The sequence below is a fragment of the Falco cherrug genome, chromosome 5, assembly GCF_023634085.1.
Source record: "Falco cherrug isolate bFalChe1 chromosome 5, bFalChe1.pri, whole genome shotgun sequence".
NCBI lineage: Eukaryota > Metazoa > Chordata > Aves > Falconiformes > Falconidae > Falco > Falco cherrug.
In genome coordinates, this window is record NC_073701.1 from 71,958,647 (window position 1) to 71,978,408 (window position 19,762).

The following is a 19,762-nucleotide window of genomic DNA, read 5'->3' on the forward strand; positions in this document are numbered from 1 at the left end:
AAGTGTTCAGAGATGGAAGAAGCCTGTCCTCCTCTAGCCAAGCTCCTCCAGTCAAAGGCAGCTCCACGGCTAGGAAGGTCTCAGATGCCAGTGGCACAAACACACTTACGAACATGACACAGAACAGACACACAACCTCAGAATTTCAGCCCAACACCTTGTTAAACACACTGGGCTACATGAGACTATATAGCGCTCACATGCTCAGATGCTTGCAGGTGTACATCATCCTAGTTACCGCTTAGCCTGCTTAAACACATTTTAAATTCCTTGTCATGCCAGATGCACAAGCCCACCTGAACTGAGCACCCCAAGCTGTGCATGACAGCGGAGGCACAGTCCCGGCACAGACAGTGCAGCAGGCCTGGCTCCAAGGGATTCAGGAAGCCCCATCCTCAGCTGTGTGCTGTGCCTGTTCCTCCTCCCCAAACACAGGCATCCCAGACTGCTCTCACCAGCCGGAGGCCGGAGGGCAGGGCTCTGCCCTGCTCCCTCAGAAAAATCCCCAATTACTATTACGGAAAATTTAGTTTCATTCTAGACAAATCACAGCAAGAGCTGAGGAGCTCTCCAAATAATTTTTGTGCTTTAAGATAGTGGCAACTCCTTTCTCTCAATTTCACATCAGCTGCAAATGTTAACAGCATATGGCTCTCCCCCAGCCCATGAAGGGAGGCTATAATTAACATCTATTCCAAAACCTGCTACCGTGGTGCCATACTACCCAACTCTCCCCTGCACAGTTTAGCATAACCGGTTGTTTACTTCCTTCAACTTCCAGCTCACAAAAGCACCAGCACTCCCATTGCCACCGCTTCCTCCTGTGCAGCAACAGCAGCATCCCCCACCAAAGCGACTGCATGTGTCTGGGGAGAGACGGCCCTCAGCCCCTCCTCGACTGCACTATCCACACTCAGTTTGTATCTGCCAAGGTTATGTCCATGATTTCACTTCAGAATTCAAGTACCCCTCAAAGGGAGAAGGACATGATCACTCCTCGCTTCTTCGGGGAAAAACAAGCACTTCCTGCACCCAGTCAGCTGCAAACTCCACAGACTCTCTGCTATGACATACGGCTCACTGATCTTGATCTTAACCACATCATCAGCCACACTGCAGATGTCCCAAGGAACAAGGCTGCATCTTCTTTATCTGATTCAAAATCTCAAATAGATCTAATGAGCACAAACTATCATACTGAGAACAGGTGCCTAAGCTGGCAACATGGGCCAAGTAGCTGCACACAAGGCAAGGACTTAACTGCCGCAGCCTGCACAACAGCTTCCATCCAGTGATGAGCTGGTCAGTGCAGTGAGGCAGCACTCTCTTTCCTAGGCTTTCCCAACATCACTGCATACCTAACACATCACTAGATGCAATGATTAAGCTCCTTGCCTCACTGATAACCCATAGGAGTCACTCCTGCTGATAATTACTGCATAAATCAGCATGGGTCTCACTCTCCTCATTAGGAAGGTCAACTGGAGCAGTCTATCTCTGGTACACCATGCCTCACTATGCACATTGTCTGATCTCCTTCCTAACTAGCTCACTAAGTTCATGTTTATCTCATCCAGGAGCCTATCTCCCCTCATTCCTAATCACCTGCCTTTCCAAAGGAACCCATGTGGTACCAGTCCAGCTGCTGACCAAGCCCAAAGTGCCATCCAGCATACTGCTTCCTCACCGACAACATTCATCCTGCGCCTCTCAGATGATGTGCGGCTCCACAAGAACTGCAGTTTTACTAATTTCTAAATACAACTCATGACGCATCCCCTTGCTGGTACCCCTGCTGCCACCGTAGCCACTCCTCCAGAAGAAACTGAAGCAAACAATTGTCCTCTGGCTTCATCCCGTTCAGCGCTGAAAAGAGATGTTGTGTTCAAAGGCGAGTGCGGAACTATCTCCACTCTCGGCTCAGCAGCAGACACAGCAGCAGCTGTGCTGACCGATTCTCCCACTCCTGTGCTCCCACAGCCCGTCGGGGAGACCCCCAGCCACACCAGAGGGACGGCCAGCACAACAGGGGCAGCCAGGACAGGCAGAAGGAGCAGAGGAGATGCACACACTCTGCACCATGTTACCTGTCTGGGGTTCAAGCTCCTCTGGCTCACCTTGGAGAAGCGCATTTCCAAGTTCACCAACTGAACAATCCAGCTGAAAACCTGACAGATGAAGACAGAGGTAACCAGCACCAGTTGCCACAGTCATGCTCGGGCACTGCACTGGGACACGCAGCTATCCTGCAGCAGTGCACACTGCGCATACTGACACGAGCATGTTTACACTGCAACAACTGCCAGGGTGTTAGAGCCAAAGGGGTACCTGGTCTCACCACTGTGCCTCGCAAACACCTGCTGGCTCCCCCCACAGCTAGCACTCCCCAACAGCCTGACCAGGCAGCCTTGCGTGTAATTTACTACAGGCTTTTCCAGGTCTTGATTAACAGATGAACATCTCAGTTCTCAAATCATTAGATGCATGACTGCAGGTATCTAAAACAAAATCCAAACAAGAAATATTTGGGTAAGGTCCCTAAAATAAGGGCAGGAGCCTTTTCCCACTCTAAAAGAGCAACATTATCACAGTTTTGGAGAGGAGTGGACTTGGAGGCTGCCAAGAGGACCAGTGTCCACGAGGCCGGCTGGCGCTGCCCACAGACGCAGTGTACGCAGACAAGAGAGACCCAGGCTCACCCCAGGCTCTGCAGGAGATGCTCCCCTCCGACCAGAGAGCTGAGGCCCAGTGGTGCGCCACAGCTGTGATCCCTCAGATCAGAAGCTGTCCAAGCTCAGGGCAAGGGGAACAGTAGTTCCAGACGGGCACTGGTCCTTCTCTCGGCTTCGATGCCAGAGCAGTTCATCCTTGCAAAGGGTGTGACCCCACCAGACTGAAAAGCACAGCTAACTGGGCAATCAGCATGGTTCAGAGACCCCTGGTTTGGGGAGGAAGGTGCTGCACCGAGAAGTGGTAAGCAGCCTGACTAGTTTTCTGCTCTACTTCCTACAGCTACCCACAACACAAAAATACGTCTAATGAAGAGACAGGCTCAGTTTGTCCTCCCAAAAAACTTCCTGCTGCATCATCTTGATCAAAAAGCATTCAGAAACATAGAGATAATGTGCAAGACTATCCAAATCTCAGTTACAAGGCAGCAGCAGCTGCCAAATATGCAGGCTGTTCCCTGCAAACTGACACGTGGCACTTTTGAGGCATGCCATAAACAAAAAAACTATGTGAATCAGTGCAAAAGAAAGGCCTTTACTCCTGGGAGACGAAGGGCCCTCACATGCTGCTCTTCCACGTGCCACTCTTCCACATACCCTGACATCCACTACCTGCCCCTTCTCACCAGTAACTGCTGCCACCTTACCAAACGCCCTGTGCCTCCTCTTTTACCAGCTACAAAACTGGAAGGGCTGAATACGCCTTGGATATTGGAAAGACACACACCTAGAAGCAGGATGATCCCTGCCCCAAGGTGCTTGCAGGCTCTCAAATGTCTGGTTTGACATAACAAGTATTTAGTGGTCAAAACAGTTATAGCCACATAGAGGAAAAGACAAGCAGCCCAGCCCCGGAAGGCTTCATGCCACAATCACAGCAAGAGGCAGAGAAAAAGCTCCCCTGGCTCAGCAGTTCTGCCTCACTGCTCCTCCAATCCCCCCAGGCATCTTGGGGTAACCAAACCGAAGGGGTTTTCATGGTTATCTCCTCCTCCTGCCCCAGGGAGCTCCCACAGGGCGCACAGCTGGGCAGCCTGGGGAACTCCAGAGCACCTTCTACCTCATTTTTGATTGTTTTTAGTGTCCATTAAACTGCAGCTGCTTTTCAAGCCTAGTGTCCCAGTACTAGAAATGGGAAAATGAAACTTGCTGCAAACAAAGTCTTCAGATTCCCACTGACATCGAAATAAACACAAGCTTGAGTGAGAAAAATGAAAAAATATGCAAAATTCTCACTACTGGTAAACAAAATATTACTCACAGTTAAAGAATCTGGTTACAACATGTGTTTTAGACTGATGCTTCCTCCTCATGGTCACCTACTTTCCCAAAACTGTGACACAGGTGTCATGCAGTCACACAAACACCAGTTGCCCTCTTGGCGATGGTCACAACAACAGGAGTTTCTGGCAATGAAATCCAGCTGGCCATGGGAGCGTCTCTTCACAGAGGGGTAGAAACAACTAGATCAGAAGACTAAAGCATTTGTGCCAATTTATCCTGCACAGGTATTGCTCCAGGGCCAAAATTACTCATCCCACACTGATATAAAATACATTTGTTCCCCCATGAAAAAGGAGAATCACCCAAAATGGCACAGAGAGAATTTTCCATCTTGTCTTAGGAAACATCGCAGGTTTACAACTCATAGAGGTGAGCCCGTGGAAAGCTTTACACCGAGATGCTTCTTGTGATGTATTTAAACCATTTCAAAGCATCATCCCACTCAATGACCTTTGAGAAACAGAGCTGCTGATCGCACAAGACAGGCACACGGGCTCCAGCTGCCCTGGCACCTCCAGAGAGGCTGCCAGCATGCATCGACCAAACCAAGCTCTGGCAGCCACAGGAAACAGCCAGAGAAAGCAGTACAGGGTAGGGAGAAGTGATGGCAAGGAGAGAAGAGAGACCTCGCCACTCCTGCACAGACAGTGACCCAGCAAGTAATAAGCACCCGAGCAAGGCCCGGTGCCAGCCAGTGTGCCATGGCACAGCTGCAGCCCGTGTACAGGCTGGCGATGGGCTCACCAGACCTTGCAAGAGCAAGGTTTCAGAAGTCACAAAACTATCACCCAGGAGTACCCACGCAGGCGCTGGCACGCCTGTGACGGCAGCAGAAGACAGGCTGTGGCTCTGCTGCTGGGACAGCTGGAGCATTGACACCTATGCACTACCAACACCACACTGCCAGCCTGACAAGCAGGATGGACTTACACAGCCGTGAAGAAAAGGCAGCAGAGTCCACATGGCACAAATGATGGCTTTCAGGGCCTGCCACCTCATGAATCTTACAGCGACTGCAGGATTAATCTCTTCTGATCTACGAAAGTACCTCAAGGAAACTGGAAGTGCTGAGACCTAGTTAAGACAGGGCACTGCTTTACTAAACGCATCACCCTATCCATCAGACCTGGCGCTGGCTAAAGGAAGATCTAATCCCACGTCAGTCAGGCATCTGACTCCCTGGTGTTTGATCCACAGCACACGGAGCTTCTCTTCCTGGGCAAAAGTTCAAAGAGAACAAGACAAGTATTAATAAAGCATTTGGGATCAGAGGAGCTGCAGTTCCCAGACCGACCGGTGCAGCTGGGATGCCATGATATGGGGGCTGGCGGCTGCCAGGAGTAGGGTGACCCCCTTCGACAGGCATCCACGCTAATCGCTGCAACGCTCTCTCATTTCAAGCAGCCAGGTAACTGGACAGAAGACAGGCATCTTTGCACATGGCATGCACAGGGATTACATCCTCTCTTTCCGAGGTCGCCTCTGCAAGTATTTATGTAGCAAACAGAGCTTGCTGTTCACAATTACTGGAGGCATTTCGACGTATGGGTTTTGGGGTTTTTTGCTAGATGTGCGTGTTACAAGAAGCCAGTCTGAGTCAAACCAATGAGTCACTTGGTCGGGTCCATGCACAACAGAGCGAAGCGTATTTTTACTGCCAGTTAGAAATGCCTCCCACTCATGAGAGCTGCACGGACATCTTGCAGAGCAGAGAGCCTGGCACACTCGGGCTGAAAATCAACTCGAAACACAGGTGGGACAGTAAAAGGATGAGCCGAGAGAGCTCTCCTTGGCCTAGTGGGTTTACTTCAGCTTCTCTAGCTCCGCACTCCAGGCATCAGCTCCAGCCACACAGTGAAAGCCTGAGACACAGAGAAGCTGCGAGCACCTCAGAGGAACACAGGACGCATCACGCCTGCGTCCTCATTACTCAGACCGTCTGCACAGGGCCTGCACCACCAGAAGCTGCATCAAAGACCTCACAGAAAGAGAGAGCACCAAGCACAGAGGCAGTTTCCTCTCGGCGTCCACCCTTACCTCCCACAGAAGCTCAAAAGCCGAATTAACATGTCCAAACCCCAGCCCTGACTGCGGGAGCAGCGAGGCATTCTGAAGGAGTTATGCTACAGAACAGAAAGAGTATGCCAAATGTGGCATGATGCTCCAGTCTGCACAGCTGCAAAGAAATACAGAAAACTCTGCAGCCTCCCCACCCCAGGCCTCCGAGCAGCCTCACCAGCCTCCACGCTAGCCCCTATGCCCTCGCAGAAAATCAGCAACCCTCCCAGGCTGTCCAGGTCTTGGGAAACAGCAGCAACTTCATTTTTGGACCAGACAGCAGCAGGCATTGCAGTAGGGTCTGAATCTACCAGACCCCAGCACGCTGCTCCCCTGGGGCAGCCAACCCCCTGGAAGTTAGGTGGCAAGCGGTGCGGGGACATGCAAGGTTGCCATCCTGTCAGGGAGTGATGCCGCACGGCCTCGCCATCGCTCCAGGCCTCCAACAGTACACCCAAGGTTGGAGTAGATGTGGCAGTCCACAGGGAAAAACCCAGGGAGATCCTGAGCTGGGGGTCTCGGTCCCTGTCACCTCCCACCCACCCAGCTGAAAGGTTTTCCCTCCTCCCCTGCTGCATTTTACCTGGGGGGGGCGAACCTCAGAGGCTTGGCCAGAACCTGCAGCACCCAGCAAATGCCAGGGCTGGGGAGGCCTGCACAGCTGCAAACTCGGGACACAGATAGAAACAGCAGCAGATCATCAATGGCTTATTCAGAAATGCACGTATTCTAAATCCCCCTTTTTTTTCTGTTTGTTTGTTTGTTTTTTAATTCCCCGCAGGGAAGAGGCCATGCCTCATCCAGTGCTCCATACAAAAAACTTCAAGATAAGCCCTTCATCCATGCTAAACATGTTTTGAAATTGAGCTCTTCTGGACTCTCAGGCCATGGGGGATATACAGAGAAAAGCCTCTTGGATTCTGAGGCAAAAAGCAGCCAGAAGCCCTGGCTGTGCAAAGCAGTCATTTGTCTGCATCAAAGATAAGAGCCAAGAGATTTAAAAACATCCATTTACAGAGAATAATGTGAGCAATCATGACAATATAACAAACACTCACATATGAAAAGACCCATTTCCCACTGCCAGGGTGCATTTAGCTCCATACATTCATCCAGAGCTGCGGAAACACGCAGCCCCTCTCCCGACACAGGCGCACGGAGCAGGAACTGCCTAGGTGTACAGTCGCTGTGGCTGCAGTCACAACTGACCAAGACACACGGACATCAGCATCAGGCAACTGCAGCTTCTTCTCACTGTAGTGTCAGTGCTCTGCTTCCCTGGATGCCATGCCTGCAACTGAGCAGCTCGGCACACTTAGGGCTTGCAAAAACAGGACGGAAAGCGGGCAGGCACCCACCTGCCTCATGATCAACACCAGACAGCCAGAGGATCTCACACTGTACTGCAAAGATATCACTTTCACAGCCAGACAACACGTTTCTTGAGTTAACTCCTTTTTTTCTCATCCTTCCAGATGACCACAAGGCCAGCAGAGACTCTAGTTCCAGCGGTCATCACGACTACGCACCACAAGCCTGCACGTGATGGGGAGGACCAGGCCCCTTCAGGAAGGTAATGCTCTGCACCAGTAGCAGATGCCAACTGTCAGCCCCAGCAAGAACTGCAGACTCGCCAGACTCCACCATCACAGCTCCCAGAGCCTCCAGTGAGCCCCACACTGCTCTGCCAAACCCTGCTTGCTGCTCCACTCCAGCCCTTGAGTCCATCTCTCTTGCTTTCAGTTTTGTTCCCACAAAACTGCGCTGAACTACATTAACATCTTATGAGGACAGGCTGAGAGCGCTGGGGCTGTTCAGCCTGGAGGAGAGAAGGCTCCGGGGAGACCTTACAGCGGCCTTCCAGTACCTAAAGGGGCTGACAGGAAAGCTGCAGAGGGACTTTTTACAGGGGCCTGTAGTGATAGGACAAGGGGGAATGGCTTTAAGCTGAAAGAGGGGAGATTTAGGTTAGATGCAAGGAAGAAACTCTTTACTGTGAGGGTGGTGAGGCGCTGGCACAGGCTGCAGCTGTGGCTGCCCCATCCCTGGAAGTGTTCCAGGCCAGGTTGGATGGGGCTTGGAGCAACCTGGTCTAGTGGAAGGTGTCCCTGCCCCTGGCAGGGGGAGTGGAACTAGATGGTCTTTAAGGTCCCTTCCAACCCAAACTATTCCATGATTCTATGATTCTGTCTCTGGAGATGATGCAGAGCTACCTCAGGTCCCACCACCCCAGCAGACCTCCCATTCACCATCCCTGCCTGACCATTAATCCTACTGGCTCATGAACGTCTCGGCAGCCACAGTGCCCAGCCACATGCAAACACGTTGCTGCTGCACACACACATCCAGTTGCGGGCAGAGCAGAGCCCTCTCCCTGCCCAGGCGAAGGGTCCCATCCAGCTCCTGTGCAGCCAAGCCTCCTGGTCACCATGTGGGTTCCCCCCTGCATCGCTTGGCCCTGCTTTGTTTACATCTGGCAGGGAGGTGCTGGCACAGCACAGCACAGCCGTGGCAGCAGCAGCCTGCCACCCAGGCTACGGCTCTGCTGAGACTAACCCAACCTGTAAAGCAATTAGTCACTCACAGATGAGAGCGGCGTGCCCTTCCTCCAAACATTATCTAAGCTCCCTGTAGAGCAGGGGAACATGAAAACAGGACAGCACGCAGGGAACAAGCATTGCCATATTGATCCCAAAAATCAAATAACCGGCATCAATCTTTGCATCGTTACTGGACAGATCCTGGGGGAGCTCAGGAGGGCTTGGCACATCGCTCAGACACATGCCTTGCTTCAAACTGCCCCTCACACAGGTCAGGAGAGCACTCGGGCACCTGCACACTACGATGTGAAAGGGTTTTGCTTTAGTTGTCACTGGTCAGAAGAGACATCTACACAGTGCTCGCCAGTGGCGTTCTCTGGGTGAGGATGTCAACTCCTGGATACCTCACTCTGGCGAGGTCACCTGTGACTACATTATCTCAGCACAAGGAGACTCAGGCTCTGCAGTGGAAGCTCCCCATGGTGGCCTGGACACATCTCCTCCCCACCTCGTAGCTCTGCCATGCTTGAGGAAGACAGCTGCATGTCTTCTGTCAACCACCCCTGACAGAGGTGCCAAATTCTCTGCCATGCCAGCAGCCAAGGGCAAAAAGCCCACCCAAGTTGTTACGAAGTGGAGCAGATCACAACCAGTTCTTACCACAGACAAACACCCTTGGCTGCAGAGTGACAACCATGGGCCCCGAGGCAGTGCTGACATCTCCATCCACGGTCATGGGGAAGCAGCAACCCCACAGACCTCAAACAGCTCTGCTAAGCTGAAACACAGCCTAGGAAAGGCCTGCAGCTTTCAACTATATAGCTAATTAAAACAGGACTACAGTCTAAAAGCACTTGGCTGGATGCAGAGCTAGTAATGCTATACCTATGCCTGCTGGTTCAAGAGCCTCTCAGACCCAAGGCTGGCAGCGGAGGGCAGGTTCAGGGTAGACACAGATGCATTTTTACCGGGACAGCCACCACCAGACAAGTGCTGCAGCTGGCAGCAGGTTTTTATACTACCAAAACCTGCTAATGGTTTCCAAGTTAAGGCTGAATGTTTTGCCAGGTCTGTAACCAGCCCAAACACAAGCTCATTCAGTCCAGTTCTCTGGCCTGTATGCTACAGATGAGATTTAAAATTGAAAAAAGAAGTGAACATTTAAGTCAGATGAATGCAAGTCATTAACTGTAGGCTCCTTCCTTTCTAAGGTCCCACTGCAATTAACCGTTTCACCTTGCAGAACTGTCCAACTTCCCCAAACAAACCACTAGGAAGATGCATGGCATTTCCTGTTCCCTTCTGAAACTCAGGTTTCCAAGACTCAAGATAAGGAACACATGACTAAAGCACTCACCTGCTCCGTAAGCCCCACCATACCCCATCACTAACCACTACAAACCACCACCAGGTTTACACTGCAAATATCAGCCACAGCTACAGGAGGGAGGCTGAGATGAGCAAGAAGATGCAGAAGAAAATGCTCAAAGGCCCCAGAGACAGCACTCAGAAGTAAGGCAAAGATGGCACAAGTGTGAAGCATCACCACAGCCCTCCATTCACTCCCGAGAGGCCACCACATCTGCTCCCAGAGGGTGCAGGCCTGGGCAGCCCACCTCCTGCAGCTCCCCCAAGCAGAGTCCGACCTGAGGGCCCTGGCAGGAGAGAGAAACTCCTTCCCACTCTGATGCTACAGGACACTGTGACACTGGGAGAAACCACCTGCAATAATAATAACAAAAGACCCCACCATGTCCATCAGACACTGCTCAGAAAACACCAAAGCTCTGATCCAAGCTGCTCTCCAGCCCAAATGCCTTCCTGAACCTGAACCTTCAGTGGAGCTGCACACTGTGCTACCCAGAGCTCCTGCCTTCTGCAGGGCAGCTCCTGGCCTGCTCTGGAACCTGAGAGAGAGGATGAGTGTCAGGATCTGCACCGAGTACTGCAAACACTTGTATCCATATGACTGTGCAGCCGCTCTGAATGTTAACTAAGCTCTCGGCCTCAACAACTTCCCATAATAATCAAATCCACAGCTTAACAGGCACTGCGTGGAAAAGGATTCCCTCTCCTCAGCTCCAAGAGCACGCTCAAAGCAACTCCGGCCAACAGCCTCTTCTGCTGCGAATGTGCAATTTGGAGAATAGACGCTCTTGTGTTCTGCAAGAAAATCCTTATTTTAGGTAAACGTAGCCTCATTTATAACGCTGACTAAGCTCATTTTTACCAAAACTGATCGGGTGCAGGAAGGCAGCAGAAAACATCACGGAGAGAGCCCTCAGAACCCAAATTGAAACCCCATGACCAAGAAAACCAAGCCCAGCACCTGAAGACAAGAACAGACGTGGGCCGAGGTCTTTAAACAGCCTTGCGGGTCGGGAGCCTCCAAGGCAGTGGCGTTAAGGCCAAAGCCAGCCCGGCACCGTCCCTGTCCGAGGGGATGTGGGTCTGCCCAGGAGGAGCGGGGCTGGGGCAGCCTGGGCACTGCATCCCAGGGAGCAGGGGGCCAAAAACCCCCACCCCAGGCCAACGCCAGACACCGGCTCCGGAGCGGTGATGGCTCAGCAACGGCACCGCTGCTGGGGCAGCCTCTAAAATGACAGAAACTGTAATTTAACTCAGCCCAACGACGCGCAGGCGTTCCTGTCTGCCGGTCCACGGGCAAACGCAGGGAAGCCCCGGGGAACGGGCAGCGGGAGCTGCGCGCACCCAGCGCCGGTGCTGCTCCCTCGGCCCCGCTGCAAGGGGCGCCACGGAGGCACGGCACCCCCGGCTGAAGGACCCCGGAGCCGCCCCAGCCAGGCCCGCCCCAGCCGCCGCGCCCGGTACCGGCCGCGGTCCCGCCCGCCGGCCCGGCCGCCACGTAGCGCGGGCGCGGCCCGCGCCCCGGGCCTGGGCCCGCACCCCCGGCGGCGCGGGCCCGCGCAGGTCCGTCCCATTGTCACCCCCTGCCCCCCGCCGGTACCCGGCCCCGGGCCCCCGCGCGGCGCCGCCCGCGCCCCTCCCCCGCGGCGGGTGACAGCGGTCGCGCCCCCGCCGGCACCGCGCCGCCCCGCGCCGCCGCTCACCGCGCTTGCCGGGGTCGTAGCCCACGAGGACGAAATAGTCGGCCAGGCGGGCCATGGCGGGGGCGGCGGCCGCTGCCCGCGCTCACAGCCCCGCCGCCGCCGCCGCGCTCCCTGCCCGCCCGGCCGCCCCGCCGACCGCCGCCATCTTGGCCCCTCGCGCGGCCGGCCCGGCCCGCCCCCACTGCGCCTGCGCCACCGCCACCGCGGGGAGCGGGCCGCTGCACCCCATTGGGCGCGCCGGGAGGGGCGGGGTGGGGCCCGGGCGGGGGGCGGGGCGTGTGGAGGGCGGGGCCACGGCGCGGGAGTTCCCTCGGGGCGGGGCGGGGGACGAGAAGGGACGGGGGGAGCACGGGTGTGCGGGACACAGGTATGCATGGGGATGCGTGTGTGAGACACGCGTGTGCAGGGCCACGGGTGTGAGGGGACACGAGTGTGCTGGGACATGCATGTACAGGATATGAGGGTGTGAGGACACACATGTGCATGGACATGAGTGTGAGGGGACATGGGTGTGCAGGGACATGGGTGTGAGGGGACAGGGTTTTGCAGGGACACGGGTGTGCCGGGACACGGGTGTGCAGGGGATACGGGTTTGCAGGTACATGGATGTGCAGAGACTTGAGTGTGAGGGGACACTGGTGTGCCAGACACAGGTGTGCAGGGACATGGGTATGCAGGACACAGGTGTGAGGGGACACGGGGTGTCAGGGTACACAGGTGTGCATGGATGTGCACGTGCAGGGCACGTGTATGCAGCGACACAAGTGTGCAGGGAGCCCCGGTGTGGAAGGGCCTCTGGTGTGCACAGACACGCGTGTGCAGGGACCCCTCCTGAGTGCACTGAACCCCAGTGTGTGCAGCCACCTTGTGCTGTGTACAACCCTCCGGTGTGCTCAGCCCCCCTGAGTGTTCATGCCCTCCCCGTGTGCATGGCCCGCTGATGCACACACACACACAGCTGTGCACGGGCCCTTAGGTGTGCATGTCCTCCCGCCCCCCCCGGTGTGCACAGCCCCCAAAAATACCCATCCCGCTGGTGTGCAACCCCCTCCCCCTCATTTCGCAGAGCCTCCTTTGCTCTGCACAGCCCCCCAGGGAGTTAGCCCCCCCTAGGGAGTTTGGCCCCCCAGGATGCCCAGGTGTGCATGACCCCCCCGGTATGCATGCCCCCTGCCAGGTGTGCAGGACCCCCAAGGTGTGCATGGCCCCTCGAGGTGTGCGCTACTCCCCCAGGGTGCCAGACCCCCATATGTGCACGATCCCCAAGATGCTGACTCACCCAGGTGTGCACGGGCCCCACCAGGTGTGCAGGACCCCCAAGGTGTGCATGCCCCCCCCCAGGTATGCACTACTCCCCCCAGGGTGCCCGACCTCCTCCCCAGGTGCGCACGGCCTGGCCAGATGTACACGGTCCCTAATTTGCCCAGCAGCCCCAGGGTGCCCGACCCCCCCCAGGTGCAGGACCCCCCAGGTGTGCACCACTCCCCCAGGATGCCCGACCCCCCCGGTGTGCACGGTCCCCAGGGTGTCCAGCCCCTCCAGGGTGCCTGACCCCAAGAGGTTTGCCGGCCCCCCCCAGGTGTGCACCACTCCCCCAGGGTGCCCAGCCCCCCAGATGTGCATGGTCCCCCGGGTGCCCCACCCCCCCCGGTGTGCACGGTCCCCAGGGTGCCCAGCCCCTCCAGGGCGCCTGACCCCCCAGGTTTGCCGGCCCCCCCCAGGTGTGCACCACTCCCCCAGGGTGCCCAGCCCCCCAGATGTGCACGGTCCCCCGGGTGCCCGACCCCCCCCGGTGTGCACGGTCCCCAGGGTGCCCAGCCCCTCCGGGGCGCCTGACCCCCCCAGGTGTGCCGGACCCCCCCAGGTGTGCACCACTCCCCCAGGGTGCCCGACCCCCCAGATGTGCACGGTCCCCAGGGTGCCCGACCCCTCCAGGTGTGCAGGACCCCTCAGGTGTGCACGGCCCCCCCCAGATGTGCACGGTCCCCAGGGTGCCCAGCTGCTCCAGGGTGCCCGACCCCCCGGGTGTGCGGGACCCTCCCCATTACGCACAGCCTCCCAAGTGTCCCCCCCAGGAGGTACGGGATCCCGGGGCGCTGCGACCCTGTCCCCGCAGCCGCGCGTGGGGAGATGCCGCAGGATGCCGGCTCCCGGGCGGACGCCCCGGCAGCCCCTACTTGCAGCGTAGCCGTCCCGTCCCGTCTCGTCCCACGGTGGCCCCGGGGCTCCCCTGTGCCACCACCTGGGGGTCCCGGGGCAAGGTCCGCCCGGCCGTGGCCGTTCCGCGGCGAGGGGGTCGGCGGGCACACGCCACGGCACGGCCGCCGCTGGAGCGGGGGATGATTCATCGGAGAAAATCCCCGTTCCCACTCCCACGTGGGAGCGGGACGTGGGGTGCGTGCGGGATGGGGGGGCAGCTCGGCACCGCCGAGCCGGGCACAGGTCGTCCCCCGGGCCCCCCGCACCGGCAGTGGGGGCAGGAGCGGGGCAGCCCTGCCTGCGGGCAGCAGCCAGCCCGGCAGCGCCCGGCCCTGCCAACGCCAGCGAGTGGCAGCGGCCCCGGGGGGGTCCTCACCCCCCCTGGCCCCGCGGGGCTCTCCTCGCCCCTCACCGAACCCGCCTGCACCCACTGCTTAGGGGAGCAGTGGTAGCTTAGGGCAGGGGGCTGGGGGCAGAGGAAAGGTGTATGGAACATAGAAACCATGCGAGCAGTTATGGGATGTAGGAAAAATATCCTACAACACCCCCATGGGCAGGGAGTGCAGGGACTGGGTGGGCTGGGCAGGCTTTGGCAGATGGCATTTCCCCTCCCCAGTGTCCCCAGGGGACACCAAGCTGGGAGGGGTGCAAGGCATGGCGAGCCCTGGCAGCCCCCACAAATAGGGTCCCCTCCGCACCCCCACTCTTTGGCTGGCATCGGTGTGATGCAATCCTGCATGGTTCTTGCAACTCCTGCCGTCCCGGCGTCACTGGCCGCTGTGTGCCAGGGCCTGTGCAGCTCTGTGCCACAGGCACCAGCCCGGTCCCCACCTCCCCACCCCGGGCACCACGGCGGGGTCCCACCAGAGCCCACTGCCAGACTGGCACCGCACTGGCTGGAGCGTTCCCAGCACCACCACTGCTCCTCCAGCATCTGTGCCACGCCAGTGACAAGCACTGTCAGTCACACCATGAGGGGTGGTGGGTGGGGGCACCCTCCCCAAAGGCAAACTGGGATGAACCCTGCTTTGTAATGGGGGTTTCTGTGTTTTCTTCCCCTTCCCCACGGTTTCCCCGTTGGCTTTGCTTTCCGGCGTCACCAGTTTGCCGCTTCTCGCCCACAGTGCCAGCCTGGTGGGGAGATTCTGTGTGCCATGCTGGGATGAGCCACTGGGAACGGGTCCCCCATGCTGGGATAGCACTGTGCTGCTGTGCAGACCCCACTCCAGGACACGGCCATGGTCCCACAGCACAAGGGTATTCCTGGGGACACCAGGTCCCATGGTGCTGATGCAGTGGGTGCCCAGTGGCAGAGCTACAGGCACCCTTGTGCTGTCTGCACCAGTGTTGCTCTGCCACTGGCCTCTTTCCAGGCCTTGTGTTAGTTTTACCACAATGCTCCCAGTCCTGGGGCTCCACCACTGCCGTGTCGAGAGCTGCCTCCCCAATTCATAGACCCAGGCAGGGATCTGGCACCAGGGTGACTTTCCCCACATCCCCTTGTCCCCACACGCCTGTGTCCCCATGCACAGGGACAGGTGCTGCCATGGACAAACCCCCTGACTCTGATGGCAGTGCCAGCCCTGTCAGGGCTGTGGGACTGGTGGGCACCCACTGGTGCTGGAGCCACGGCCAGATCCCAGCCCCAGCTCAGAGGCAGCAAGGTCAGCCCTGCAGCAGCTGAGGAGGAGACACAGGTCAGGCAAGACCCAGTGCAGATGGGGCTCTGAGTGCTGCCCTGTGGAACAGTGACATGGGCTGGGGGATGCACCGAGGCATCCATCTGACCATTGGCAAGGCAGCATCTTGGTAGCTCGGTGACAGCCTTGGGGACGGGCAGCAAGAAGCTCCCTGCTGAGGACAATGGCAGGGACGTGGAACCAGAACAGTGCCGGAGGGTGGGAATGGGGAAATTGAGATGAGCTGCCCTGGAAGTGCCTGAAGGTGAGATGCGCGTGGGGTGCATGTTGCCCTGTGTCAGGGTGGAAGGGATGCGGGGCCACTGGTGGCAATTGGCACTGGCAGGGATCAGCACCAGCAATGACTGGTGCCAGCGGAGTGGGCCATGGTCTTGCCCACCTGCAGGGCTGTGGTGGCAGTGGCAGCAGCTGCTGCAGGGAGCCCTGCGGCACAGGGCATGGGTGTGGGGATGGGCACGGGGACATGTGCAGAGGGGACCCCAGGCACATGCAGACCCCAGCCGCAGCTGCATCCAGGACCCTCCTGGTGTCAGGCCGTGAGCTGCTTGCAGTGCAGCTGTAATTCAGGTGCCCCAGGGCTCTGCGGACAGACCTGGCTCCCTGCCAGTGGTGCCCCTGGGAACGGCCACAGCCAGCCTGCCCTGGCAGCCCAATGCCCCGAGGTGATGCCATGGGGTCACATCCTGTGGTGGGGCACATCTGGCTGGGCACTCACTGTGGGAGTGCTGTGGTGTGAGTGATGCTGGACCTGTGGTCTCCCCGCCATGCTGTGAGTCCCCAGCCCTGCTGCACCCGTGGGTGCCATGTGGCTGGGGGCTCCCCATGGCCCCACAGCCCTGCCCAGAGCGAGTGACACAGGGCCAGGGCCTGCGCTGTGGTCCTCATCCCATCCCTGTGACAGAGGACAGGGGATCACCAGGCTGCAGCCCTGCCCAGGGGTCTAGGTCCCAGAGCTGCTCCCCATGGCAAAGCTCAGAGCAGGTGCTGCAGCAGGGAGGGCCCTGGCCACAGTCCCCAGCCATCTGCTGTCTGGTGCAGCCTCAGCTGCAGGCTGCGCCCACATCCCCCATCCCACATGTGGTGGGACCCCCCAGTGCCCAGGCCAGCGTCCCACCACTCCCTGCCCTGCACCCCGTGGCTCACTCTCACCAACAGTGCTCTGTGCCCCTCTCCCTGATTTCCTCAGGGCTGGTTTCTGCTGCGGGAACACTGGGGACACTGGGCATCCTGCGGACCCTGAGGACCCTGGGGATGCTGGGGATACTGGGAACGCTGAGGATGCTGGGGACCCTGGGGACCCTCCCCACGTTTGCAGGGCCAGAGGACATGTTCCTCCCCTCTCCTATTTCTGGCTGTTTCATGGAGCCACGGCACAGAGCCTAGTACTGTCAGAGCAGCTTTGTCACAATTTTCCTGGCCAGAGCACAGATCCAGAGCCCGTGGCTGTTGCGAGCAGCATTTCCCAGTACACCCTGGCAGTTCAAACCTGGATGGGCTGGGGAGGCTCTGCCCTGCACCCCCTTATCCACCACCAGTACCCGAAAACTTTATCTGGGATTAAAACGCCTTGGGCCGGGCAATGGCAGGACATCCCTGTGCCCGGTTGCTGCTGTTCCCAGCCCTGAACTGAGAGCAATCAGGTCTGGGGAGCTGCCAGTGCAGAGGAGCCTGGCATGTCCCAGTCTGTGCCAAGTCAGGCAGGGAGAGCTCTGGAAATGCCAGAGGGAGGACATGGTAGACCCTGGGTGCCCCAGGGACCAGGTATACTCCCAGGGGGCTCAGCACCTCCCCAGCAGTCTTGTGGGGGGTGGTCCTGGATGGGGCAGAGGTCCTGGCCATGCACGCACCGCTGCGGGGCTCTGACCAGCTGCTGCTTGGCCCCGCAGCCCCCAGCTAGGGTGCTCGGAGGGTGCATTTTGGGCAGCAGAGCCCTCACCCTGGGCACCTCTCCCTGAGCCGGGCAATGTGCCATGCTGTGAGCAGGCAGGTTTTGGCAAGGTGTTTGCCGCTTGTTCCCTCCCTGGCTGAGCCTGCTGGCAGGTTTCCACATAGCTCCTTGGGAGAACTCCCCAAATTCACAGCTCAGAGGGGAATTCCTCAGCGAGCCCTCCCCATACACCCCCACCATGCCCACAGGGCTCCCCTCTGCTGCCCTACATGTGGGGGTCAGTCACAGAGCAGGGGGCTCTGCCATGGTGGGGGATGCTCAGACATGATGAAGGATTGCTGTGACGAGGGGTGAAGCCATGACACAGAGTGAAGCGCAGCACCCATGTGAGGACCGGGAGAAGCCCTGGGTGCCCAGGCACAAGCGTGGGTGACTCAGCACAGCCGGGACAGGGTGCTGCCCATTCCCGCACCCATCGCTCCCAGCCTGGCAGCTGCAGCAAAGGTGTTTACACCTTCATGCTCACTGGTGTCACATGTGGAACAGTGCTGCCAGCCCAGGCAGGGGCTCTGTGGCTCTGGCCCCCCATCCCAGGCAGCCCCCATCACCCACACTCTGCTGACCCCCAGGCGATGCTGCCACCCTGGAGACTCATGGGTGCCTAGGGGACATGGCAAGGGTCCCAGCAGGGCTTGGGGATGGTGTACCGGCCCCTTGGCGTGCAGACCCTGCCTGGGGACCATGGGGCAGGGGAGTGCAGGGACCTTGCTCTGCCTCCCTCCCATCCCTCCAGGGGTGCAGCAGGGGCCTGGGGGCCATGCTGGGGTGCATCCCACCCCACTCCTGTCCCATACACCTGCCCCCAAAAAAGCACTTTTTGGCAAGCAGGAGAGCAGAGCGGGACTGCTGCCACTGCCCGCAGCCCCTGTCCTTCCCTGGGGACTCAGCTGGGAGGCAATTAAGCTAATTGAAACTTAGCAATTGATTCCCATGGCTGGAAGCCAGGCTCGGTGGAGTGGAGAGGGCAAGTGCTGCCCATCCACAGTGGAGAGCCGGGGTGGGCAGGCAAGGTCAGTTCCCAGTGTGGGTCCAGCTGTGGCATGACCAGGCAATAGCAGGTCCCAGTACAAGTCTGGCTGTGGCATAGTCGGTGATGGCAGCTCCTGGTGAGGGTCTGGCAGTGGCATGGCTAGATGATGACAGCTCACGGTGAGGGCCTGGCTGTGGCATGGTCAGGCAATGGCAGCTCCTGGTGAGGGTCTGGCTGCAGCACGTCCCAGGGTGCGGGTAAGCCCTTACACCAGGTTACCCGATGCAGCAGCAGCGGTGAGCTCCACCGGGATGGCTGTGAGCTGGTGGCTGGATCCTGCACAGCTGGGTTATGAAACAGGACCCAGTGTCCTTCCCAGTGCCCCAGGAGCAGTGATACCCGGAGGAGGAAAGGGAGACGGGTTCTGCCCTTGCTGCAGAAGCCCCAGGGCTCAGCCATGCCTCTGCCATATCCCTGGGGCAGCACAGACCTCTGGAGCAGGGGCTTGTGGAGAGACCAGCTCCTGTTCCTACTACTGCTCCATCCAGGAGTGCTGGAGCTGCAGACCTGAGATGTGCCAAGGGTCCCAGCCGAGCCCTGGCTTCCCACTCACCCCCTGGCCCATGCTCCCCACCCCACATGGGAAGGGGCAACCAGCTAGCGAGGGCTGCCCCCTCCCCAGCAGCCTGTATTAGGCAAAACGGTAACTAGCCAGAGCCCCCTCCTCCTGTCCAGGTTCATGGTGGTGACCTGTGTCTGTCTCCCTGGGGTGGCAGCGGCTGGGGGAACCTGCACTTTGGAGGTGCCAGGAGTGACCCCCAGCCAGGACCCCCAGCAAGGCACAGCACAGTACTGCCCAGGGTTTGCTTTGGGGTGCTGGTGCTGTGCCAGACCCGTGCTGGGCAGCTCTCATCCCTGGAGCCCGCAGGCTGACATCCCACCAGGGCAGGGCCCATGGGGATGCTGCAGCGGTGGCGGGCTGTAGGCAGGGGTCTGGTGTGTCAGATGGCCCCCGGCAGCGTGTGCCGTGCCTGGTGCTGACCCCCACCACATGCCGCCTCCCCCCCCCCCCCCCCCCCCCCCCGGAGCTCTGCTGCCTTGTTTTTGTGCTGGGTTTCTTTCTCTCCGGGATAATCCAGCAACAAACAAGCGGAAGAGCCCGGCATGCCACAGAAATTCCCCCTGGGGAGACATGCCGAGAGCTGGGGGCCGCGGCACTGGGGAAGGCTGTGCCACTTCATCCTGGGATGATGGACCCACAGC

At 58.5% G+C, this 19,762-nt stretch overlaps 1 protein-coding gene across 11 annotated transcripts in view; it reads right to left on the minus strand.

The window, feature by feature from the left end:
• The window catches only part of SBF1 (SET binding factor 1), an 87,780-nt gene extending 75,916 nt beyond the window's left edge, over positions 1–11,864 (minus strand). For 7 of the 11 annotated variants that reach the window (XM_055711548.1, XM_055711554.1, XM_055711551.1 and 4 more), the window contains exon 1: positions 11,683–11,864. In XM_055711548.1, the coding sequence (XP_055567523.1) occupies positions 11,683–11,737 (55 nt within the window). In that variant the 5' untranslated portion in view covers positions 11,738–11,864. The remainder of the gene's footprint in view (positions 1–11,682) is intronic. The other 4 variants (XM_055711558.1, XM_055711556.1, XM_055711553.1 and 1 more) reach the window with 1 other exon arrangement.
• Positions 11,865–19,762: the final 7,898 nt, after the last annotated feature.